At 33.0% G+C, this 22,217-nt stretch overlaps 1 protein-coding gene across 6 annotated transcripts in view; it reads right to left on the bottom strand.

Annotated features, from left to right (window-relative positions):
• Positions 1-22,217, bottom strand: part of grh (grainy head) — a 564,970-nt gene that overhangs the window by 271,849 nt on the left and 270,904 nt on the right. For all 6 annotated transcript variants that reach the window (XM_069825497.1, XM_069825500.1, XM_069825496.1 and 3 more), the window contains one exon: positions 19,490-19,665. In XM_069825497.1, coding sequence (XP_069681598.1) covers positions 19,490-19,665 — 176 coding nt within the window. The remainder of the gene's footprint in view (positions 1-19,489; positions 19,666-22,217) is intronic.

Below are 22,217 nucleotides of genomic sequence, written 5' to 3'. Positions count from 1 at the left end.
GAGTAACGTAGGCTATAATAGCAACATAAAAGGAAGACTTAAATTTAGGAATATCTCACAACATGTATGCAAGGATTCACGTAAAAATAAAGAGAAAAACAAGGCACAAATCTTGATGTTGATAAAAATGTTATTACTTTTTATAAATAAGTTAGCATTCTAAACTAATGTCAAAACTGTACATGTTGGTACACTAATTTTCCGTTCTTATATGTTAAAAAAAACACACACACTCAAAACAAAGAACTTGCGGTCATGTTACGTTTTTCAATTATCCCTTCACTATATGTCCCTGACATTTCTATAAATAAAATACCAAAGAAAGGAATTTAATTAATGTCTTTTTAAAATGCTATCACGCCTAAACCAGATCTAAATTTTATACAATTAAAGAGTTTTGAGAAAAGTGTTTTGTCTTTGCTTTACAAAACACAAAAATGATGAATGGCGACAATTCTGTTCATTACACACATTTCCGCTTTTTCCAGTTAAGAATGCAGTGTAAAAGGTGGCGTGCTATTTTGTTTGCAAGGTTATCCTGTCCAATCAGTTGTTAAAATATTATAATTGATAATTACTAATGGACCTTCAAATGACAATAAAAGTGAATAAAGAATTTTATTATAGGCCTATTATAAAATCAGTACATTGATTAAAAACTTCTTGATCTTAAAATCCCTATATCTAAACTTATTTTTCGAGTCAGTCAGCCATCAGTAAGCCGACGACTTCCTAAAGGGCCGAAATTCGATTCCTATGAGGATACTGTGAGTTTTTTAAATTAAGAAAATATTTGTAGAGCATTCTGCTGCTGTTAATCATTCACGGATTAAATATTGCTATATAATAATCTTTTCCTTTTCCTTTGTTTGAGATTCTGGCTAATAAGTAGTATACATCTATTATCAGGCAGTACATCTCATTTGAAGATAGGTAAAGGATGGTAATAATGTGATATGAGTAATATTGTGATAGTTCTTTTTGAGAACTTATTACAATTTTACTGAGCGAGAGGAAAATCAATTTTTGCGTCAGCGTATTAAGGGAATGTTCCTGAACAAGTTTCTGCACAAAACCGGTCCTTTTCTCGCTCAGTAAAATTGTAAAAATTCTCAAAAAGAACTATCGAAAATTGTAATAAATTCTCAAAAATCTGTCACAATATTACTCATATCACAATATTACCAACCTTTACCCTATGTGTCAGAGGAAGAACAATTGTTTGTATTCATCTCAAGTCGGATTAGTGTAACATGTAGCCAATCGGCAATGTATGCAATGGATGGAGGAAAGGAACTGGCCACACTACCTCATTATCTCAAAACCTAGTTACCTCACGAGTGATTTCTTTTTGGTATCACTTATGAGGTTCAGACCTGTCTTCGGACAGTTGACTAAACAAAAACAATCATAAACTTACTCCCTCTGAATGGCCTTTATTGCTAAAAATTTATGAAATGAGGAATTATAATGGACATACGCTGAATATTCTATAACAGATAATATTTCTATATTACAACAAACACCTGAGAAATGAAAATTTTAGTCTTGAAAACATGTTGCTTTTATTGATTCACAAAAAGCATTTGATAGAGGTAATAAAAGTAAGCTATCGCCCATAATTGAAAGTAAAGGTTTCCATATCTAATACTTAAGGACACTTAGAGATTGTCAGCTGTTCCGTAGGCTATGCTTTACCTTACCTCAAAATAAATTGAATTTTCTCTAGAACTAGGCCTATAGCAGATGGACAAACAATATTTTCACTAATCATAAAACAAACCCAATTGAGTTGGTTGATGCCATTAATATGATATGATACGATTTATTGTCACTCAAACCTTTGGTTCTGCTAGCCCTTCACATTCCTGTATTCGGGCCAGCATTCCCATTCTTACACACTTACATGAATTTTAAACTTAGTGGAGGACTCATGCACTTATCTTCCTTTATTCAATGCTGTGTCCTTGCGTGTACATTCTTTTATTATCACTTAATCTATTTCGCACTTTATTCATCTGACACTATATATCGTTCTAAAACCTATCTAAAACTATTTTCCCTATCCCTAGCATCATGTTTACTATTTATTTCACACTCTATTTTCAATATACATACTTTTCATTACCGTTTCTATACTTTTCTAATTATTTGTCCTTACTGGCATACAACATGGTTACTTCATACTCCTCGCTCACTTTGCTATTTACATCACTACACTAATGAATTACCTTTACACTATATTCTTACATTTTACATAATTTAAACGACTCGTGCTCTTATCTTCCATTGTTCTACACTGTGTCCTTCCATGTCTTTTCTTTTCTCATTATCACTTGTCTATTTCGTATTTTACTCGTCTGACACTATTTATAGCTCTAAATCTAGTTCCCTATCCCTCACACTACGTTTGCTATTTATTCCAGACTCAATTTTCACTACACCAACTATTCCAACAGTTTCAAACTTTATTTCCTACTTTTTGACTTTACTGGCATGTGTGTATCATTATTACTTCCTACTTCTAGCTCACTTTACTTCTTACATCATTTCATTATTTCAGTTATTACCTTTACACTATATTCATCAACTTTTATAACATTATGATCTTCTTACTCTTAATATACCATCAATAAGTAACTAGGATTATTTTGTTTCAGTTGACAATTATTAAACAATGGGGTGAAAAATTTTCTACTTTTTATTGTCTGGTACTGTTTTCTAAGAAAATGTATGTAAAATTATGGTTAAGTTAGTTAATAAATTAAAACAAGAATTACCAGTTTATGTTAAAAAGCTTTCACATACAATGTCAAACTATTTATAAACAATGTATACACAGTACAAATTTTCATTAAGGGGAGGCAGAGGTGAAATTTTCGAACAAAACTGAAGAAAAAATGAAAATTTGGTTTTTTCCATTTTTATTATCTTTATTTTCATATTCCGATGTTAGTTTTTGATTTTGTGCCCTTTAAAAGTATGAAATTAAAACCAAGATAACTGTATTACTATATTATTCCCATAATAAACTAATATTTATCATTATTTATATACCTTCTCTGAACATATAAATAAAAAGAATTATTGAAAATTTCTTACAATATGGTGCATGGAGCATTTTATATCAAACGATATAAAGTTTTATAAAATTATTAATATTTACAGAACAATTGTACTTAGAAAGTTGAAACTTGGTATGTTCATTACTAATAACATACTTAGTATCCATGATCAATTTCAAATAAATCGGATAAATTTTGTGGATTTTGAAATATTTACCTCTGCCTCCCCTTAAGTTCGGAAAATCATAGTTTGAAAAAAAAATTTCACATTAAAGTTTAATTATTGTAAACTAAAAGAAAATAATTCTAGTTACATGGCGTAGGTATCAATTAACTCAGCAGGGTATATTTTATGATTGGTTAATATTTTATCCGCCATAGTTCTGGACAAAATTCGTTTTCTTTAGAGGTAGGTGAAGCAAACGGAACAGCTGGAAATCTCTAGCAGATGTACTTAACCCTTAAACTGGCAATGTATCCTATAGGATACAACATGTTAATAGGCTATATGCTATAATTTTAATAGAACAATACAAAAAAAATTGGTAGGAAAATTAAAATTTCACAACACTATAATATTGCACAACATATAAAATATGGACATTGCGATAGTTGTTTTCCCTACAGTCCGACACGGTTTAATAAACTAGTGTGAGAAATGACGTTTTGTACTGAAAAACATTTGTCACAATTTCTAAAATCATAATAAATACAAGGGAAAAAGGAACAGAAGAAATTTTAATAAATAAAGATCTTAGATAAGGATGCAGAAAAAGAGGATTGAAATACACTTCTAAAATTATGTACATTTTCATCATTTTAAAATTTGATTTATATTCATAAGAAAACAATTTAAGTGAATGTTTCTTAGTTTTAAAATGCCTGCTGATGGTATAAGGCTAAAAACTGCTGTTATGGGCAAAAATGGACGTAGCAGTAACATCTCTTGATAGAGAAGATACCAGTTTGCACGTAGTATATCGATTAGTTAATTTTACACGAACAAAGATTCTGCGTTTTATAGTCCTTGCAAAACTGCCCCGAGCAAAATATTTTGTAAAGAGGGGGGAAAATATTAATTTACGGAAACTTAGAGATTTCATCAGATATTATAGTCGTTTTTCATTACTAACAGCGACGCGTGAAGATTTCTAGACTTTTGTTACACTTAAGAAGTTAATGAGCTTCAGCAAGTATGAAAACATTTGGGGAATAAGAAGAAGATTTGAAAATGTTTCATTATCATCCCTTCTCAGAATATATATTGTCTATAACTTAATATCCTCAAGAGACTATTAAATACGTGCAGAAATATGCTTCCATGAATGAGATTGTATCAGACTGAGAAAGTCTGGTCCAATAATGATAATATCTCAGTATGTAATGAAATGTCTGAGATGTTAAAACTTCTTCGAGGAAGAATTGTTTAAGTAACATTTGATAAAAAAAATGATTATAGATTATATAAATAAAAATTTTAAAGTGAAAGTGAAAAACAGATGAAATCTAAAAATGTTTGTTACAATACACAATAAGCATCAAGTAAGAGAGCTGAAAACAGCGAGAAACAAAAACAATTCAGAAAGACATTTGCGGCACACACTACAAACGAAAATGTAAATTAGACAAACTACAATGCAAAGTTGTCGGAACGGTTTTTAAATGCAAAATGTTGTGCCAGAAGGAGAAGGAGGAGAAGCTGATGATGAAAGCGTTGTTATTAATTATAGAAGATAAAAATTACATTATATTATATTATGTTGTGTTGGGTTAGATTATGTTACGCTAAGTTATATTGTATTATATTATATTATACTGTATTATATTATATTATATTATATTATATTATATTATATTATATTATATTATATTATATTATATTATATATGGAATTGATTTCGATGGTGGATATTATATTAAAATGGATATTCAGAAATTATATGACGTACAGAGATCCTACTATGGTAATTGGTGCATTTTGGAGGAAGAGTTGTGTCTGGAAGAAAAGAGTGTCATTTTTATGTGGCCAACTTGCTGTCTGGTGATTATAACTTGATCTTGACATTTAAAATTCTGTAATGGATATTTCACTTTGGAATGCTTTATGTTATGTTATGTTATGTTATGTTATGTTATGTTATGTTATGTTATGTTATGTTATGTTATGTTATGTTATGTTATGTTATGTTATGTTATGTTATGTTATGTTATGTTATGTTATGTTATGTTATATTATATTATATTATATTATATTATATTATATTATATTATATTATATTATATTATATTATATTGTATTATATGCTCGACCATGCCGAAATGTAGTAATTATACACCTGGTAGCAGTCCTCATTAAAGTACACCTATTCATTAAAGTTCAGGTATTCCACCAATCAGAAAATACCATTGTAGCATTGTTTCTCGGAAAAAATGAATACTTTCGCGTCTGCGCACATCTCACAATTTACGAGGTATTGCACAAGGAATTCCGCTCCTCAGTCAGATAAGAATAACATGAATACTTACGAATAATTTCAAGTTATAAATATGGTCGAGCATAAAAAGTCGTATGAAACTTGACTGTAATGGTAATTAAGACGCTCGTATAAAAATTATGAAACTCGCGCAATTACTACCATTATAGGCTCGTTGCATAATGTACTAATATTATATTATATTATATTATATTATATTATATTATATTATATTATATCGTCGCCTGAATGCAAGAACTAGGTAGGCTAACTTGATTTTTCATATTTTGTGACATCGCCTATTTACTTATTTATTGCACTAAGGAATATGTCTCGTTTTCTTTTACCTATTTGTTATATTGGAAAATAGATGTCGCTGGTATCGTTCGATCAGTTACCTAGATCCTGGATTACATTTTGTGCGATTTTTGCCATGCTATAAAAGAGGTAACTAAAAAACGCAAATTTAGAGTTACCTAGTTCTTGCATTCAGGCGACGATATTATGTTATGTTATGTTATATTATATATTATATTATATTATATTATATTATATTATATTATATTATATTATATTATATTATATTATATTATATTATATTATATTATATTATATTATATCGCATCGCATAGTATCGTACCGTATTTTATCGTATCGTATTATATTATATTACATTATATAATACAATTCAAAGTACAATCTTATATGTACATCAGCATCTGACAACTGAGTATCAACTTGTATATGCTGGCGGAATGTAACGGAACATAAATTGCACAGAAGCGTCAGTGTTAACAGCTTCTCACAAACACACTGTGAAGCGCCGTACATTTGTGTCCCTACAGGCGGAAGTTAAAAGATCGAAACGAGTCTCTTTGAAATATACCTACATAAATATAACCTGCCTCGTGGTCCGTAGCAACCAGTTCTAGCATTTAATATGCAATCACCCGTATCAGGACAGCCAAATATTTCTGGTTCAGCATTCCTCCCTCGTGGTCAAGCACTTTATTTTGGTGTAGCATGGGAAAGGAATACTAATCTAGAGCACATGTCGGCCTAGCGAAAATTATTACGCGGAAACTTGTGTTTCGTTATTGGAGATACAAACATGAGACAATGTTCCGAATTCGTATCGTTACATAAACATGGAGTTAATGTGGTAGAACTTTATGTTGATGCTCTGAAGCTGAGAAAGTTGCTACTAATTTTTTTTTTTAAGTACGTTTGTTGTCTTGTTCTCTAGCTTGTAGTTTCAAATCGTTTGAATTTTACTGTCTGTATTTTAAGCAGTGTTGCAACCAGAAATGTCTTCGCTTAGAATTAAGTGCTAGCAGTATTTCCGAATGTAATTTTTAGCAGACTTGTGTTTAGGGTTGCCAGATTCCATGAAGGAGAAATAAGAACACATCATGTATCCACAGTGAACTTTTGACATCACAGTGAGTCAGCACGTCAATAATTGACTTACTGCTTATTTATCTTCTTTATTTTCCATATTAAATATATTCTTATATCACGTATTAGCACAACGATTGTTAGAACTATATTTTATTTTAAAACTATCAGGCTAAGATTCTGTAATGTTTTTCCGTTGATGGAAAAATATAGGGTGTTTCCGAGGCAGTGTTACAAACACTCAGGGATGATGGCGAAGGGCACATGTATCAATTTGAGATAAGGAACCCTGGTGCCAAATTACAATTCCATTTCCACACAACTATTTTGCTTATAACTTTCGACTCAGTCATTTCCGGGCCATGGTTCCTTATCTCAAATTGATACATGTGCCCTTCGCCACCATCCTTGAAAGTTTGTAACACCACCTCGACAACACTCTGTACATCTGACACGAATATAGCTACAAGTTAATACTTTTCACATTAGCTTGCGATTCTCAACTCTTTCTTATTAAAGAATAGTTTCCTACAAAAGGCACTGCAACGTTCATTGTAATTAAAATATGTGTAAAGCTTATTACATCAGCTGAAGATCTATTTTGCTCATCTCCTTATTTAATGTTCACGGTAAAAAAACAATATCTGAATGCATTTCATAGAAATAGGTTATATTCAAAACAAATTTAACTAAAACTAAAATATTGCACAGTGTTGGCGTTCCAATCACTACGATAGTGCACAGCCATCTCTGAGATATTCACAGTAGTCAACTTTGTTTTCAATTGCTCATTTTCTTCTCCTCAAAATAAATAAGAAACCATAATGATCTCTAAATACATAATACATCGCTTATATTAACCTGATCATTTGATCAACAATAGAAAATGACTCAGCTGATCTTAAGATCTATTGAAACTGAAATTTGCTTCAAGGGACATGAAATCCATTAAGGATAAAAAGTGGAAAGAGGTCGTCCAATTTATCTAACAACTGCTGTACCGTATAAAAAAAAAACAAAATGTCACATATTCTGTGCTCTAAATCTTATGTTTTATGTTCAAAACCGGGGCATTTGGCGTGAGGTTAAAGATTTTCACCGCATGTGGAACAAAATGAAAAAAAAAAAAAAAATTACGTACTGTTCAGGGGAATCTCAAGAAGAAAGTGAAGTTTATTTTTCTTTCTCTAGAAACTGTCTATAGCCTACTGTTTTGCTGACCAGGTTACAGCGAAGGCTCGGTAGTTATTATTGCCTAGTATTGGTCCAAATTCTACGAAGGACAAATGACTTAATTCTTAAAATGGCAGAAATGTGGCAGACTCAATCACCGAAATTTGTAGAAGTCGAGGATGATAACAAATATGGCTCGAAGAAGAAAATTATAGATTTTATATCACTGATAACAAAAACTGGATAATGCAGATCATAATGTTATCAAGAAGTGATATTAATCATTACTGCCAAGTATGTGACCTCCAAATTCCCCAGACCTGACACCATCCGATTTCTTTCTCAGGGGTTTCGTGAAGAATGATGCATACGCACAGCGACCCAGAGATATTCATGATATCAGAGCAAAGATATTCTCAGCTTTTGAGAAAGTTACTACTGAAAAGTTAGACCACACGTGGTAGGAATTAGCGTCAAGATATGAACTGCGTCGTGTTCGCAATGGTGGGCACGTTGAGGTCTAATTTAGACTAAACTTCCATTCTTTTAGAATGCATGTACAAATTATTTAAAATAAATAGCAACAGTCCTCATTTTATCATGTTTTTATTTTATGTCCTCTCAAACGGTGTGTGTGTGTGTGTGTGTGTGTCTATGCCTACCCACTTCACTTTACGTGATTCGGGTCCCGCATACTGCGGATAGATGGCAGGACTGTGATCCATTTTCAAATTGCACACCACATCGGCGGGCCACGTTATGCATGATGTGTATCAGTGAAGAGTTATGTCGTGTATTAGGGTGAGTGTATGTTAAGTGTTCGTGTAAGTGTAGTGTAGAGAATGGGTGACGATGGTGATGAAAGTGAGGAAGGGAGAAGGGAAAACCCGGTGCCGGCACGTAGCCTACTCCCGTCGAAAGCACCAGGCTTAACGTCTTCATCCGACGGAAGAATCACTATCAACAGTGACACATGCCTTCCCTTAATATGCATTGCGGAGAGATTTGGAATTTAATCTAGGCATATTGGTGCACAATTTAATGATTAGAAGTTGTGCACCGCCATCTCTCCTAGTCCCGAGGTAGAAATTTACAAGAACATTTCTGACCCCGCTAGGAATCGAACCCGGGCTGGCTAATCTGGAGGCATACATGCTATCACAGAGCTAATTCGGCGGACTTGTCCTTCCAAACGGATCACTCTGTATTTTGTACAATTATGATCTTGTAATAGCTTGCTTCGTATATAGATTTTACGGGACGTATGGAAACCCTAACAATATTGTATGCTCGTTTTCAGTGTAATATTTCAAATATTAAATCTGAAACATGACAACGATACTGAATTAGTTACATACCGTAGGTACTCTTACTTTCATGGTCATTCAAAAAGTGAGTTCAAGGTAGAAGTTAAAATATGAATCTATTTGTGATAGTTCCAAGATACAGCGTAAAAAACAACTTAGGGAGAAATTGTGAAAGAACGAGAGTGAATATTACGCTTACAATAAACAAATGACGCTAATTTCCATTAACTTTTATGATATAAATTTATGAATAACCAGACTACATTAAGATTACGCTCTAATCATTTGGTTTTTCGTATTCAAGTTATGTATATCTATATTTGACGAAAATAAGTATTTAGTTACATTTCTTCCAACACAAATGTATCAATTTAGGCTTATCAAGGTTTACTGAACTAACATTTCCAACGACCTCTTCCTTGTCGAGGACAGGCTTATGACAACGTTATGTTAAAACCATCCTGCAGAAAACAGATTGCAGGCATCTAATGTACACTGATGTCACCGTACACTTTCAATTGTAAGCGGGCTACGTCACATTTCTCTGATAACAGAGAGCAGTAGGAAAGATATTGTGGATATTACGCAAGCATTCAGGTTGCTTGATAACAGACTCGTGGCTAACCGTTATTCCATTATCTTGTGCATCAATTTTCCACACCAGAGACCAGGTTAAATTTCTGATAAATTTCAAAACGGCCGTTTTAGTCAGTGGTTACCGAGTCCGGAAATTCTAACAGTTCGAAGTACGAGTCATTAAATATGTCAAGAGAATCGAATCTTATACCCTTTCAATTTCAATTTCGGAAAACATTAAATTATATTCGGAAAAAGAGTATACAATTTCGGAAAAGTAATTTCAGTTTCAGAAATAGTAATGTAAAGTTCGGAAGTTGTAAAGTTAATTTCAGAAAAAGAAAATTAATTTTCGGGAGAGATAAATACAGGCTAATTTCGGAATGTTTTAATATTATTTAAATTAGTATTAATATCTAATTTCGGAGAGCTGTAGTGTTATTTAAATTATTTTAATGTTATTTTTATTTTGAAAAATATTGTATTAAATAAATTAAATGCAGTTGCACTAAATTCATATAAGCTAAATAATTATGATGGATGCAACAATTTTTATTGTCATGGAAACCAATACTTCCAATAAACATTGTTCATTTAATGACTGTGTAGTCGCAATATCTGTTCTCTTGAGAGAATATAGAGAATCAATTTTACTTTAACATATAGGCCTCTACAGTTACTTATAGTGTTACTATACAGATGAAAAAAATGAGAAAAATTTTGATATCCTACATTGACTTTTTTTTCTTAGTTTGGTATCATTTCCAATATTGAATTTACATTTTCCGAAATTGATCTTAGCTTTTACCGAAATTATTATTTTTTTCTCGAATAAGAATTAACTATTAAAAAATTGAGGTTAGAAGGTTAGATTTACCGAAATTTGGATTAGCTTTCCCGAATTTGAGGTTGAAAATGTATAAAAATTTCGAGATTAAACCTTTAGCATTAAAAGTGAGTGCCCCCCTCCCTGTGTGCGTGTGTGTGTGTGTGTGTGTGTGTGCATTTTTCTTTCTTAAAACAAGGGAACTTTAACAAAGTCATTATTTGACAATCAAGAATAATAAATTGTTGTGTGTAATACATAGGCCTATAATCGAGACATCTTAGTCCTTAGTCCACAGTCCACACGTGTGGAGTAACGGTTAGCGCATCTGGCCGCGAAACCTAGTGGGGTTTTTCCTGAGTTTTCCCTCAACCTAATATGAGCAAATGCTGGGTAACTTTCGGTGCTGGACCCCGGACTCACTTCACCGACATCATCACCTTCATCTTATTCAGACGCTAAATAACCTAAGATGTTGATGAAGCGTCATAAAATAACCTACTAAAAAATCGAGACTTCTCCGAGAATTTATTTAACAAAATTTTAGGAAAATTACTTAAATGATAGAAGTCACTAAACGTTTGGAATTAATGTTTTGTAAAGAAGAAACATAATTGGTTACATTTGTCAAATCAAATAGTGTCCTATTATCCTTTTCTATCTGTTATTTTGCATGGTGGGGATTTGTATAGTCTCCGTGTAAAGAACTAGCGACATAAAACTTCTTGTCTCCATGGACAACTGTGGACAACAACTCTTTGTTGGTTTTGTATCAATTCACAGAACTGCCTAACATTACAAATTGAAAGGATGGAGGAAAAACTTTTAAGTTTGGCGACATATCAAGCGAAGGATTATACAAGATGGCCGGATGCAACATCGCACTCAATGGAATGTCGTCTTTACAGACAAATCTTCATCACCGACTATTTTGTATCCCTCTGCGGTTTTTCTTCTAAACATGTTCTCAGAAATGCTGATAAATTTAAAAGTTCAACCGTGTATCCTACTTGAACAGCAATTGAAGAATGTCCAAATGCCTAATACGAATAATGGTAAGCTTGTGTAACTTCTTAGAACAAACCAGTTAAGAACTTCGAAACTGCAGACAACAAATATGTTTACTCTATTACGAAACTGTAAATAATACAACAGTAAATCCAACATTACTTCGTGTTATTAATAAAGAGTTCCCTGCGGTACTTTCCCTGTTTTTATGACGTTAGTAACTACGTGATTCATAATGATTCATTATTTGAATTCCAAGGTGAATATAGTTTACAATCTCCACATGTACAAGTACTTCAGGAAAAAATAATATGTTCTTTAGATAGCTATCTCACTATTTTCAAGAAATTTTCCTGTAGGAAAATCCAACATGAAAATTGAGAATTTCATTGCAGGAAGTTTATTATTTAATTAGTTTATATTACGTGTTCTTTTAACTGACTGAAATTAGCCAGTTTCAATAAATTCAGAAGCTTTAGAATTTAGTTTAATCGAATAACATTTTGATATGAAAAGTATTTGTAGTTCATATACTATCCATTATACATCCCAGCTGAATTTTTATATCCCAATAATTTTTTATCGCTTCACGGGAACTTAGTTAAATAAACAACATAAATACCAACAATGAACATTAGATTCTGTTCAACATGTTTAGTCAGCATACACTGTTGTTTATTTTCAACTCAAATTCAACATATTACTTCAATTTTAAAATACTGCATTAGGGCTTTTCAAAAGTAAGAGGTGCTGTAACTTTAATTGTTGATATTTTCTTCATTTTCTGCGGTACAAGATCTTAAAAATTTTAGTACTAGCATATTACACAAGCAGTGAGACTTTTTTAAATTAGTATCTGGGGAACTTGCAGGCCAAGATATAGAAAAGTGTCTACCGATATCACGACCACCAAAAAGTTGTCTAAAAATTCTTTTATCAGATTAAAGATGTGAGCAAGTGTACAATCCTGCATGAATATTATATTTTCAACGTTTCGGTTTCTCAAAACCAATATAGCTTAAGCATATTGATATAACGTTCAACATCTGTTCGCCATTTACTGTAAAACTTTTTTCCACCCATTTTCAATTTGCTGCTGAGCAAACTGCGTCCACATTCGTAATAATATTACATAAGTCCGATACGAGTTTGTAGAGGTAATATAATTTATATTTATAGACATAAATAAGTAAAAACACAATTTTACTTAAATTAATTCGTTAAAATATGTAATTATACTAGAACAATCAGAAACAATCCCTCATGGTGATACAAAAAAATCTCGTTTCTTGTGTATAAAACTAGAATTTTAAAGAGTTTGTTGAAAATAAAGAAAATTAGAGCAATTAAATTATCTCTTACTTTATAAGGACCCTTGAATTTTATTTATTAATAGTTAATAACGGAGAAACCGTAACAGAGAATTCTGTAGGACCAAAAATTAATAATCTTTACTTATTTATTAAGCTCTTGCGATGGTAATTTGTTAAGTAAAAAGTTGAAAGTGACGATTCATTTCTTGTTGTTATTGTTTTGTTTTTCGTATTTGATGTTTTATCTTTTACTTGCATAATTCATAATGTTATATCGACGTTACGACATCGTACATTCATATTAATATTATTCTTCTATGAAATAAAATATCACCGTAAGATTATTTCTAGTTTAAAATGTATTAAAGCTCGAGAATTACACCACACTACCAATTATACAGAAATGGTGACCACATTTTAATGTGTGTTCAAGAAGCGTGAAGTCTGATGCGTTTCCTTTCACTAGACTTCGAACTCAATGCTTCTGTTCGTTCTCTACTCTTCTCCTTGGACAGAAGGCGGAACGCTGTATGCCAATAATGCGTGTAATGTTGACAGCATAACAATATGATTTAATTAGGGGAGGGAAGAATATAAGGACTAATATTGTGTTTTGAGGCGGGAAGGCTAGCTTACAGGAACTGTAACGAGAGAAAAATGCACTTAATTATCTCGGACCAGAACGTATTACACAAGTTTAATAATACGTTATAGCGTATTGTGATTACTTTCAAGGTCTTTAAATGATAGAGCTTGCTGCATATGCCATTCAATACGTCGCCGAACTTTTTCTTTCTTTTAAAAGCATCCATTAACATTTCACGATCCTAATGGATTTGGATGCAACCGAATACTGATAAGAAATTTGATGTATAAATGAAGTGACAGCTTCAAGTTTTAATTTATGTTTGACATGAAATAATTTTCTTAGGCATATGACTTTTCATTCTTTCACGGTGAATGTGTTCAGAAATAGACTTTTAGGTATTTCACTGTGCCCTAGAACTTAACATTTTCAACGTTTCAGTACTACATGCATCAGGCAAATAGACAACACCTGAAAGGTCGCCTACTCTGAGGGGCTCGTATGTCTGGCTACATCAGACAGCTGAGCTTAGTTTGCATTACTTGCGAAATCTGGTCACACTTTCTGTTGCTATAGTGATGTCAATAATTACGATAGGCTTTGGATGACTAAATTATAATGCATTTAAAACAAAATAGTTTCGAATCCAGCCAACGGTGATAAAACATAAAGGGGAAACAAATAAATGTGGCATGTAATTCTTCAATATTGTGATATACTACATGAAAAGGGATCTTAACTTCCCGGAGTAAATTTTAGAGAAATAACTAACCTATTGTCGACAGGAGGGTGCAATTTTCACATTTTCTGTTTTGACGCAAACGCTACCTACATTCTTTCTGATCATCTACAAGGATTCAATAGTTCAAAAATCCACCAACAGCTGGTAGAAAAGATGTTTTTAAGAGCATTGCCTTATTTGAAAAAAAAAAAAAAAAAAAACAGATATTATATTCCATAATGCAATCAGAAATCTTTTGTGAGTAATATCAAGATTACTTCTTTTCCTTAACTTATTAATAATAATTTACATTAAGTTAGGTTCAGTCTGTTAAGGGGACACTATGGTGAAATAGTGCTGAAAAATTAAGAAAATCAACTTTCTTTTTGTTTATATGATCGTAATTATATTTGAGACTGAACTATATAATAAAATATGACCAAATACACGGTGCGTAAGTAAATTGAGAAAAATGTTTTTTATGCTGTCTTCTCGACTTTAAAATTCAGAAGGTAAGAAAGCTGAAAATTAGTAAACTCATCGGCGTCAGATTGATGTGTGAATCGTTTCATTCAGTTCTCTGTAATGATCTGTTCACATATGATATTATTCATTACAATTTAATTGTCATATTGAGTGTGAATCGTTTCATCCATTTCTCTGTAATGATTTGTTCACATATGTTATTATTCATTACAATTTAATTGTCATATTGAGTGTGAATCGTTTCATTCAGTTCTCTGTAATGATCTGTTCACACATTATATTATTCATTACAATTTAATAGTCATATTGAGTGTGAATCGTTTCATCCATTTCTCTGTAATGATTTGTTCACATATGTTATTATTCATGACAATTTAATTGTCATATTGAGTGTGAATCGTTTCATTCAGTTCTCTGTAATGATCTGTTCACACATGATATTATTCATTACAATTTAATTGTCATATTGAGTGTGAATCGTTTCATCCAGTTCTCTGTAATGATCTGTTCACACATGATATTATTAATTACAATTTAATTGTCATATTGAGTGTGAATCGTTTCATCCAGTTCTCTGTAATGATCTGTGAACATCTGTTATTATTCATTATAATTTAAAAAAACTCATTGGTGTCATATTGATGTGTGAATCGTTTCCATCAGCAATTGGATTGTTGTCTCGAGAAAAGGTCTCATGAAATTTGAAAGCAATTATGAAGTAATTAACAAGAAGGCTCCGCCCTACTTACTTACTTACAAATGGCTTTTAAGGAACCCGCAGGTTCATTCCGCCCTCACATAAGCCCGCCATCGGTCCCTGTCCTGTGCAAGATTAATCCACTCTCTATCATCATATCCCACCTTCCTCAAATCCATTTTAATATTACCCTCCCATCTACGTCTGGGCCTCTCCAAAGGTGTTTTTTCCTTCCACTCTCCCAACTAACTCTATATGCATTTCTGGATAGCCTTATTAAATTTAAATGCGGGTATTATTTAAACAAAAATGAAAATAAATATTTAAATTGTATTTAAAACAGCCTTACAATTCCAACCATCCTCACAATAAGTTACGAACAACATAAACGGTCACACAATTCTAGCGATTCGATAACTCCTCTGTCGCTTTTGCAGTAGACAGGTGGAGCATTTCAAAGGAATATGAAATTATTTTTAAGGTAACCGAATCCTTAATAGCCGATAAACTTTCATTACCTGTTGTGTGCGATATTAAAGAAATTACAGAGTATTGCGTAAACTTACAATACATAATACGCTATAAATAGGAGCTACTTATTTATCTAGCATATATCATTTCACATATCCGTGAGATTATATTTAATGGACTCAAGGAATTCTTTTCATGTTCGTGAGATATGGATTGTTGATTTATATTTATGAATCCGGTAATACTGTTGGGTCGTGAAATATAAGGAAGTTATCGCAGTCTGTTTCCTTTATGCACCTGCTCGATGGTGGTAATGTCTGTGGTTCTAACACATTATGTAATGTAACATACAAACAGTTTATTAAGACGATTACGTCACCTGAAATTTGCATAATTTTTCGAGATAAGCTGGCAACAAAGCGAGAATTCTTAAATCAGAAATTATTTGAAAGTTTAATACAGGTGTATGCAAATTTATATGAAATTGTCATATTTCTTTGCAATATACGTTGGCTGCAAGCAAGTAATAACTTCAAATTTAATTAATTGCTAGATGATTACGAACAAATTTTGATAGATTCTTTCCAAGGCACTGTATTAACAAAGAAATGACTTTAGAACTACAGTATTTGTTATTAACTGCGGATTTAATAAAATTGTACACAAATTTCCATCACACATGATCTGTCGTGGGTCTATAGCAGCCGTGGCGAAAATTTGACTCACGAGCACATTGTGGCTCGCAATGATAGCTGTGCATGTCTCTTACTTCCTGCCTCCCCCAACCCCCACCCTCTCACTCACTGGAATCAAACTCCGTTCCATTTGCTTATTTGTCTCTGACCTGCGAGTGGCGTATCGTCGCAATGTCTCTCTCGAAACCAATGTACCTCTACAAAAACGAAAGTTTCAAGGAGGATGGGAGGACGCATTTTTTTGCTGCCAATATGATGAGAATATTAAATGTATGATTTGTTCTCAAGTATTACGAGGAAATGGTTGTATAACATAAAACGGCATTATACTACATGTCACTCATGAAACATTAAAAGGTGATGTATTATTATTATTATTATTATTATTATTATTATTATCATCATCATCATCATCATCATCATCATCATCATCATCATCATGTCTGTACGTCGACCCTTTTTCAGCAGATGTACGCATAATGCGGTTAAATCTTCAATTTAAACTCGCAGATTTACAATGTGATGTTAAATGAAAGCTAGATGTAAGGACATGACAAATGTTGAACTTTTCAAATCTTTGCCGAAAAATAAATATCCGAAGCTTCGTTCTTTCGCTTGCTCTATTGAAGCCATGTTCGCTACAACTTACGTTTGTGAAAAATTATTTTCAACAATGAAAATAGTAAAAACCAAATTTAGATCACGACTGACAGACAAATACCTTCGTGATTAACTATGACCGGCAGTAAGTGACATAATTCCTGATTTTGAAACTCTGTCGCAGAGACATTCTGAAGACAGTTAATTTTAGGTTGTGATAATGTGTCCTAAGTTTTCTTATTAATTTCTTTCTTCGTTACACGTATTAAACATTAGTTTGTAACCTTATACTGTATAAAATTATATTTAAGTGCTTGACGTAAGGAAAATGAAATCCGTTAATAAGTCAGACAGTTGCTTCATTTCCCCTTCGGGTGTCCGCCTCCCTCCATAGGTGCTATACACGTTGCAGGTTACACAGTGGCTCGGCGCACGTTGACATTTTCGCCACGGTTGGTCTATAGTATGTTGGCAAGAAAAATATAATTTTAAAGCAAATAAAATTACAAATCGAATGAAATTGAGTGAATATTTGTGGAAAAATGTTATTGCCACAAAATATTTTGACAACAAATAGCAAGTTTCTAAATCCGATACGAATTATTGGCAGTAGCGAAGCATAACAAAAATTTTGGGTAAGCTGGGCTGAAGGCATAGTGATCTAGGCCGTGTTTTACGTCGCTAAAAGCTAAACGAAACGCGGACACGCTCCTGTTTTTAATTAACTAAGTTCTAAATTGATCTTGACCCTTCTTCGAAAATGTTTGGGAAAGCTGAGTTTATCCTGCCTACTCTGACGCTTCGCCAGTGATTATTATTGGGTACTTAAAGAGGGAGGAACATCTTTCGCATAGCATGACTTAGCGGAATTTATTATTTTACACCTCAGTATCTTTCAGTCCTGGTGAAATACAATTTGACAACTTACAATACTTTTCTCCTACTTTATTATGCATTTGTAATGTTTTTCAATTGAGGGGCTGGGTGCAAGAAGGGCATTTTAGAGGATATGCCCTTTTTGAATAAAACGCTTTACTGTGTTCTCTGATCTGTTATGCATTTTTTTTTTTTATTTTTAATTGGTGGCACTTTAAATGCCTGTTTCAATAAGTTCCAGGTCTCTTATGGACCCTTGCCTTTCGCAGTCGTGTAGGGAAATATGATTATGTTACATTGACGTTTTCATCTTCCTTTTATCTTCATCAATGATGGAGATAGGTGAGCTGAGTGTAGCAGGTGGAGGGTGATCACTGAGTTAATTCTTGCATGAGAGGGTTGATGTGACAATGTAGCTTTTCCAGATAATTTTTCCGTAACGTTCGAACGTAGTCACTAAATAAACTGATGTTGAGGTCTCTGTACAATTGGGTATTCCGGATGTGGTAATCTGCTCCAGTGATGGTTCTGCATACTGCACGTTGGATACCGTCGAGTCTTCGAAGATGGCGGGGGTGGGATCTGTTATGCATATGATTACCAAGTTGTAGTTCACTACTGTGATCACAGAGGTCAGGAGTATCCACATTATTACGGTTTGAATTTTCAACATCAATTTTCTCAAAACTTGCATTTGAGAGAAGTGCCTTTCTTTCACCCAACCACTCAATTAACAGTAATGAATTTTCAAAATTTTGGATGCAAATTGTGCATATATCATATTTTTCCCTGATATTTTCTACAACAAATCTTTGAATAATATGCTGTTAACATGTCCAAAATACTCGCAAATTTTCATTAAAATACAGCATCTCAAAAACGTTTTCAATTATCGGGGAAACCAAATAAAAAATTTAAATTTAAACAAAACGAGCGACAAAGTAAAATTGTAATGTACTAAGTGAAGTGATGGGCCAGCATGTTAAAAACCATATCTCGGGCAATTATTAGAAATATCTAAGAAAATATTTCATTACAAGAAAGACAAAAGTGTTTTCTAGGAAGAATGTAATCAATTGAAAAATATCGTTTTCTGACACTTAAAGGTGTAATTATCTGTTTTCTCAATATTGTGTGAAAATTTGTCGAGATTTTCTTCCGTCATACCAACATTGGTGACGTCATCGTCTTATGAATCTGAAAGCAGCAGCACTTACATTTTGGGTATCTGGATTTTGTCGGCGTCGTTCTGTCTACCGAAGTCGTGCCAGGGGCGCGACCTGCCGCCGGCGTTGCCCTGTCCGGGGGACTGACCAGCCGCTCTATGCGCCGCTAACGCCGGGTCGCTGAGCAGAGGGCCAGCCTGCCCGCAGAGGTCTGTGTAGTCGAATTGCTGCAACACAAAACAAATAGCATCCTTCATTTATCTAGTTCTCAACTTAGCCGGGTGATCCACCGTGGTCAATTCCATATTTAGTTCTCCATTTGTTTAATAGATTGCATGATATGCTACTTCAAATTTTGTAACTACATCGACTCAAAAACATATTTGAGTGAATAGAAAATCAGTGAATGTTGGATATTAAAATTTAATAATTTTATTGTTAATCAGCTGTAGGTTAGGTCTTCTCTAATAAACAGATCTGTTTCTACGATGAAAGAGTAATGGAACGGAGAAAAATTCTCTCCGGCGCCGGTATTTGAACCCGGGTTTTCAGCTCTACGTGCTGATGCTTTATCCACTAAGCCACACCGGATACAACTCCGACGCCGGTTAGAATCGTCTCAGATTAAGCTCCAACTCTTGGGTTCCCTCTAGTGGCCGCCCTCTGCACTACGTCATAGATGTCTATGAACGCAGAACCGAAGTCCACACATGTGCTGAGGTGCACTCGATATGAGTGACTAGTTGGCCGGGATCCGACGGAATAAGCGCCGTCTTAAATCACGAAGTGATTTACGCATATCATATATATTATTTTAATGTACCGAAGTACATATGATATTTCCATGCAGATATTCTGCGTCATCATACGATGAAAGAGTAATATATATGATATGCGTAAATCACTTCGTGATTTAAGACGGCGCTTATTCCGTCGGATCCCGGCCAACTAGTCACTCATATCGAGTGCACCTCAGCACATGTGTGGACTTCGGTTCTGCGTTCATAGACATCTATGACGTAGTGCAGAGGGCGGCCACTAGAGGGAACCCAAGAGTTGGAGCTTAATCTGAGACGATTCTAACCGGCGTCGGAGTTGTATCCGGTGTGGCTTAGTGGATAAAGCATCAGCACGTAGAGCTGAAAACCCGGGTTCAAATACCGGCGCCGGAGAGAATTTTTCTCCGTTCCATTACTCTTTCATCGTATGATGACGCAGAATATCTGCATGGAAATATCATATGTACTTCGGTACATTATAATAAAAAAAAAAAATAATAATATATATAGATCTGTTTCTGTTAGATATACATTTCTTACCACTGAAGTCAAAATAGGTAGACTACATACAGTAATTATATTTCAATTTACCAAAACATTGCGATAATAAAGCTCTAAAGAAGAAAAAATCTCGCTTAGCATTGTATTATTAAGTAAATACTCATTATTATATTGTAAAGAAGATATGTAGGCCCTAATAGCGGAATGCTCGTAATTTATTAATGATATTTTGTAGTAGTGAGAAATGAAACGGGCAATCCAAACTTTCAGGGTTTGTAGTTTAAATATTTTTAGGTATTATTTTGTAATTCCTCCACATTACGGCAATACAATCTTTTGTTATTAATTTACATTTGTTATTGTATATTAATTCACAAAATCGATCATAGGCCTACTTTTATGAAAAAGATAATACTTAAATCAATAAGACATTTAAAAATTATTCTATAATAACAGATCGTAATATATATTACAGTATCAAATGGGAAAAATGTCAGCACAAGTTCTCGATTCATATCCCTTCGAGTCTAGTAAAATATTGTTACGATACGCATAGGCCTATTGTAAAATATTCTATTCTATTTCAAATTTCACTATCTCAAATATTATTTCACTTTCCACTATTGATTCTCAAATTCTCACGTTTTATTAGATTTGACATTTCCTATGGGGAGAGAGACGACAGGATTTTGTTTATAATGGAATTACTGAAACAATTGAATTTACATTAGTTACGGTAACTAAGTCATTATAAACAAATTAGCAGGAGACAAATATTTTTCATTTTTATTATAATTTTTGCGTCACCGTAAAAATGAGTGATACAGATGATGAAAGTGTTGCCTCTGATATCAATTTGCAGGAAATTGTAGTAAATGTGCACAAAAAATACTTAAATTTGATCTACTGTACTTCAAAGTGTGCTTCACTTTATCGCCCTAGTTCAGTAATATATTATGTCATTACAACATTTTTATGAATGTCATAACTTTGACATTACACAACAGAAGCGCATAAATGATATTTATTTCCCCTTTAATCAATTTGTATATTTTTTTATCTGAAATCATGAAACCATAGTGAGAACAAAAAAAGAACAGAATATTTCTTACAAAGACTTATACATTCATAGTATTTGGAGTATGAAGAACACCAATTACTACGAGCCCAATTCCTTTCAGATTTATAATGACAATGAAAATGAAATAATGTTTATTTTTAATATTATTGCGTGAAGTATACAGTATTTTATCTGTCCATAGCACTTTTACATCCACAGCGAGACCTACACTGAAATTTCTTTGAACTTGTACACTGGCGTTCAAAGATATCTGACCCCTACTAATCGATAGTATTGATAATTTGTTCGTGTAAGTGTGCTTTCTTCAGTTACCACTTCTATAAATAGATGGCAAAGATAGTAGTCAGTGTCGCCAATAGTAAGTAAATATACACGCATTATAGAATTAAAAATTTCATCTCTCTCTAATGATTTTCTA

Source organism: Periplaneta americana, chromosome 5, assembly GCF_040183065.1.
Source record: "Periplaneta americana isolate PAMFEO1 chromosome 5, P.americana_PAMFEO1_priV1, whole genome shotgun sequence".
Classification (NCBI taxonomy): domain Eukaryota; kingdom Metazoa; phylum Arthropoda; class Insecta; order Blattodea; family Blattidae; genus Periplaneta; species Periplaneta americana.
The sequence above is the reverse complement of the archived record's forward strand: the minus strand, read 5'-3'. Positions and strand labels throughout refer to the sequence as shown.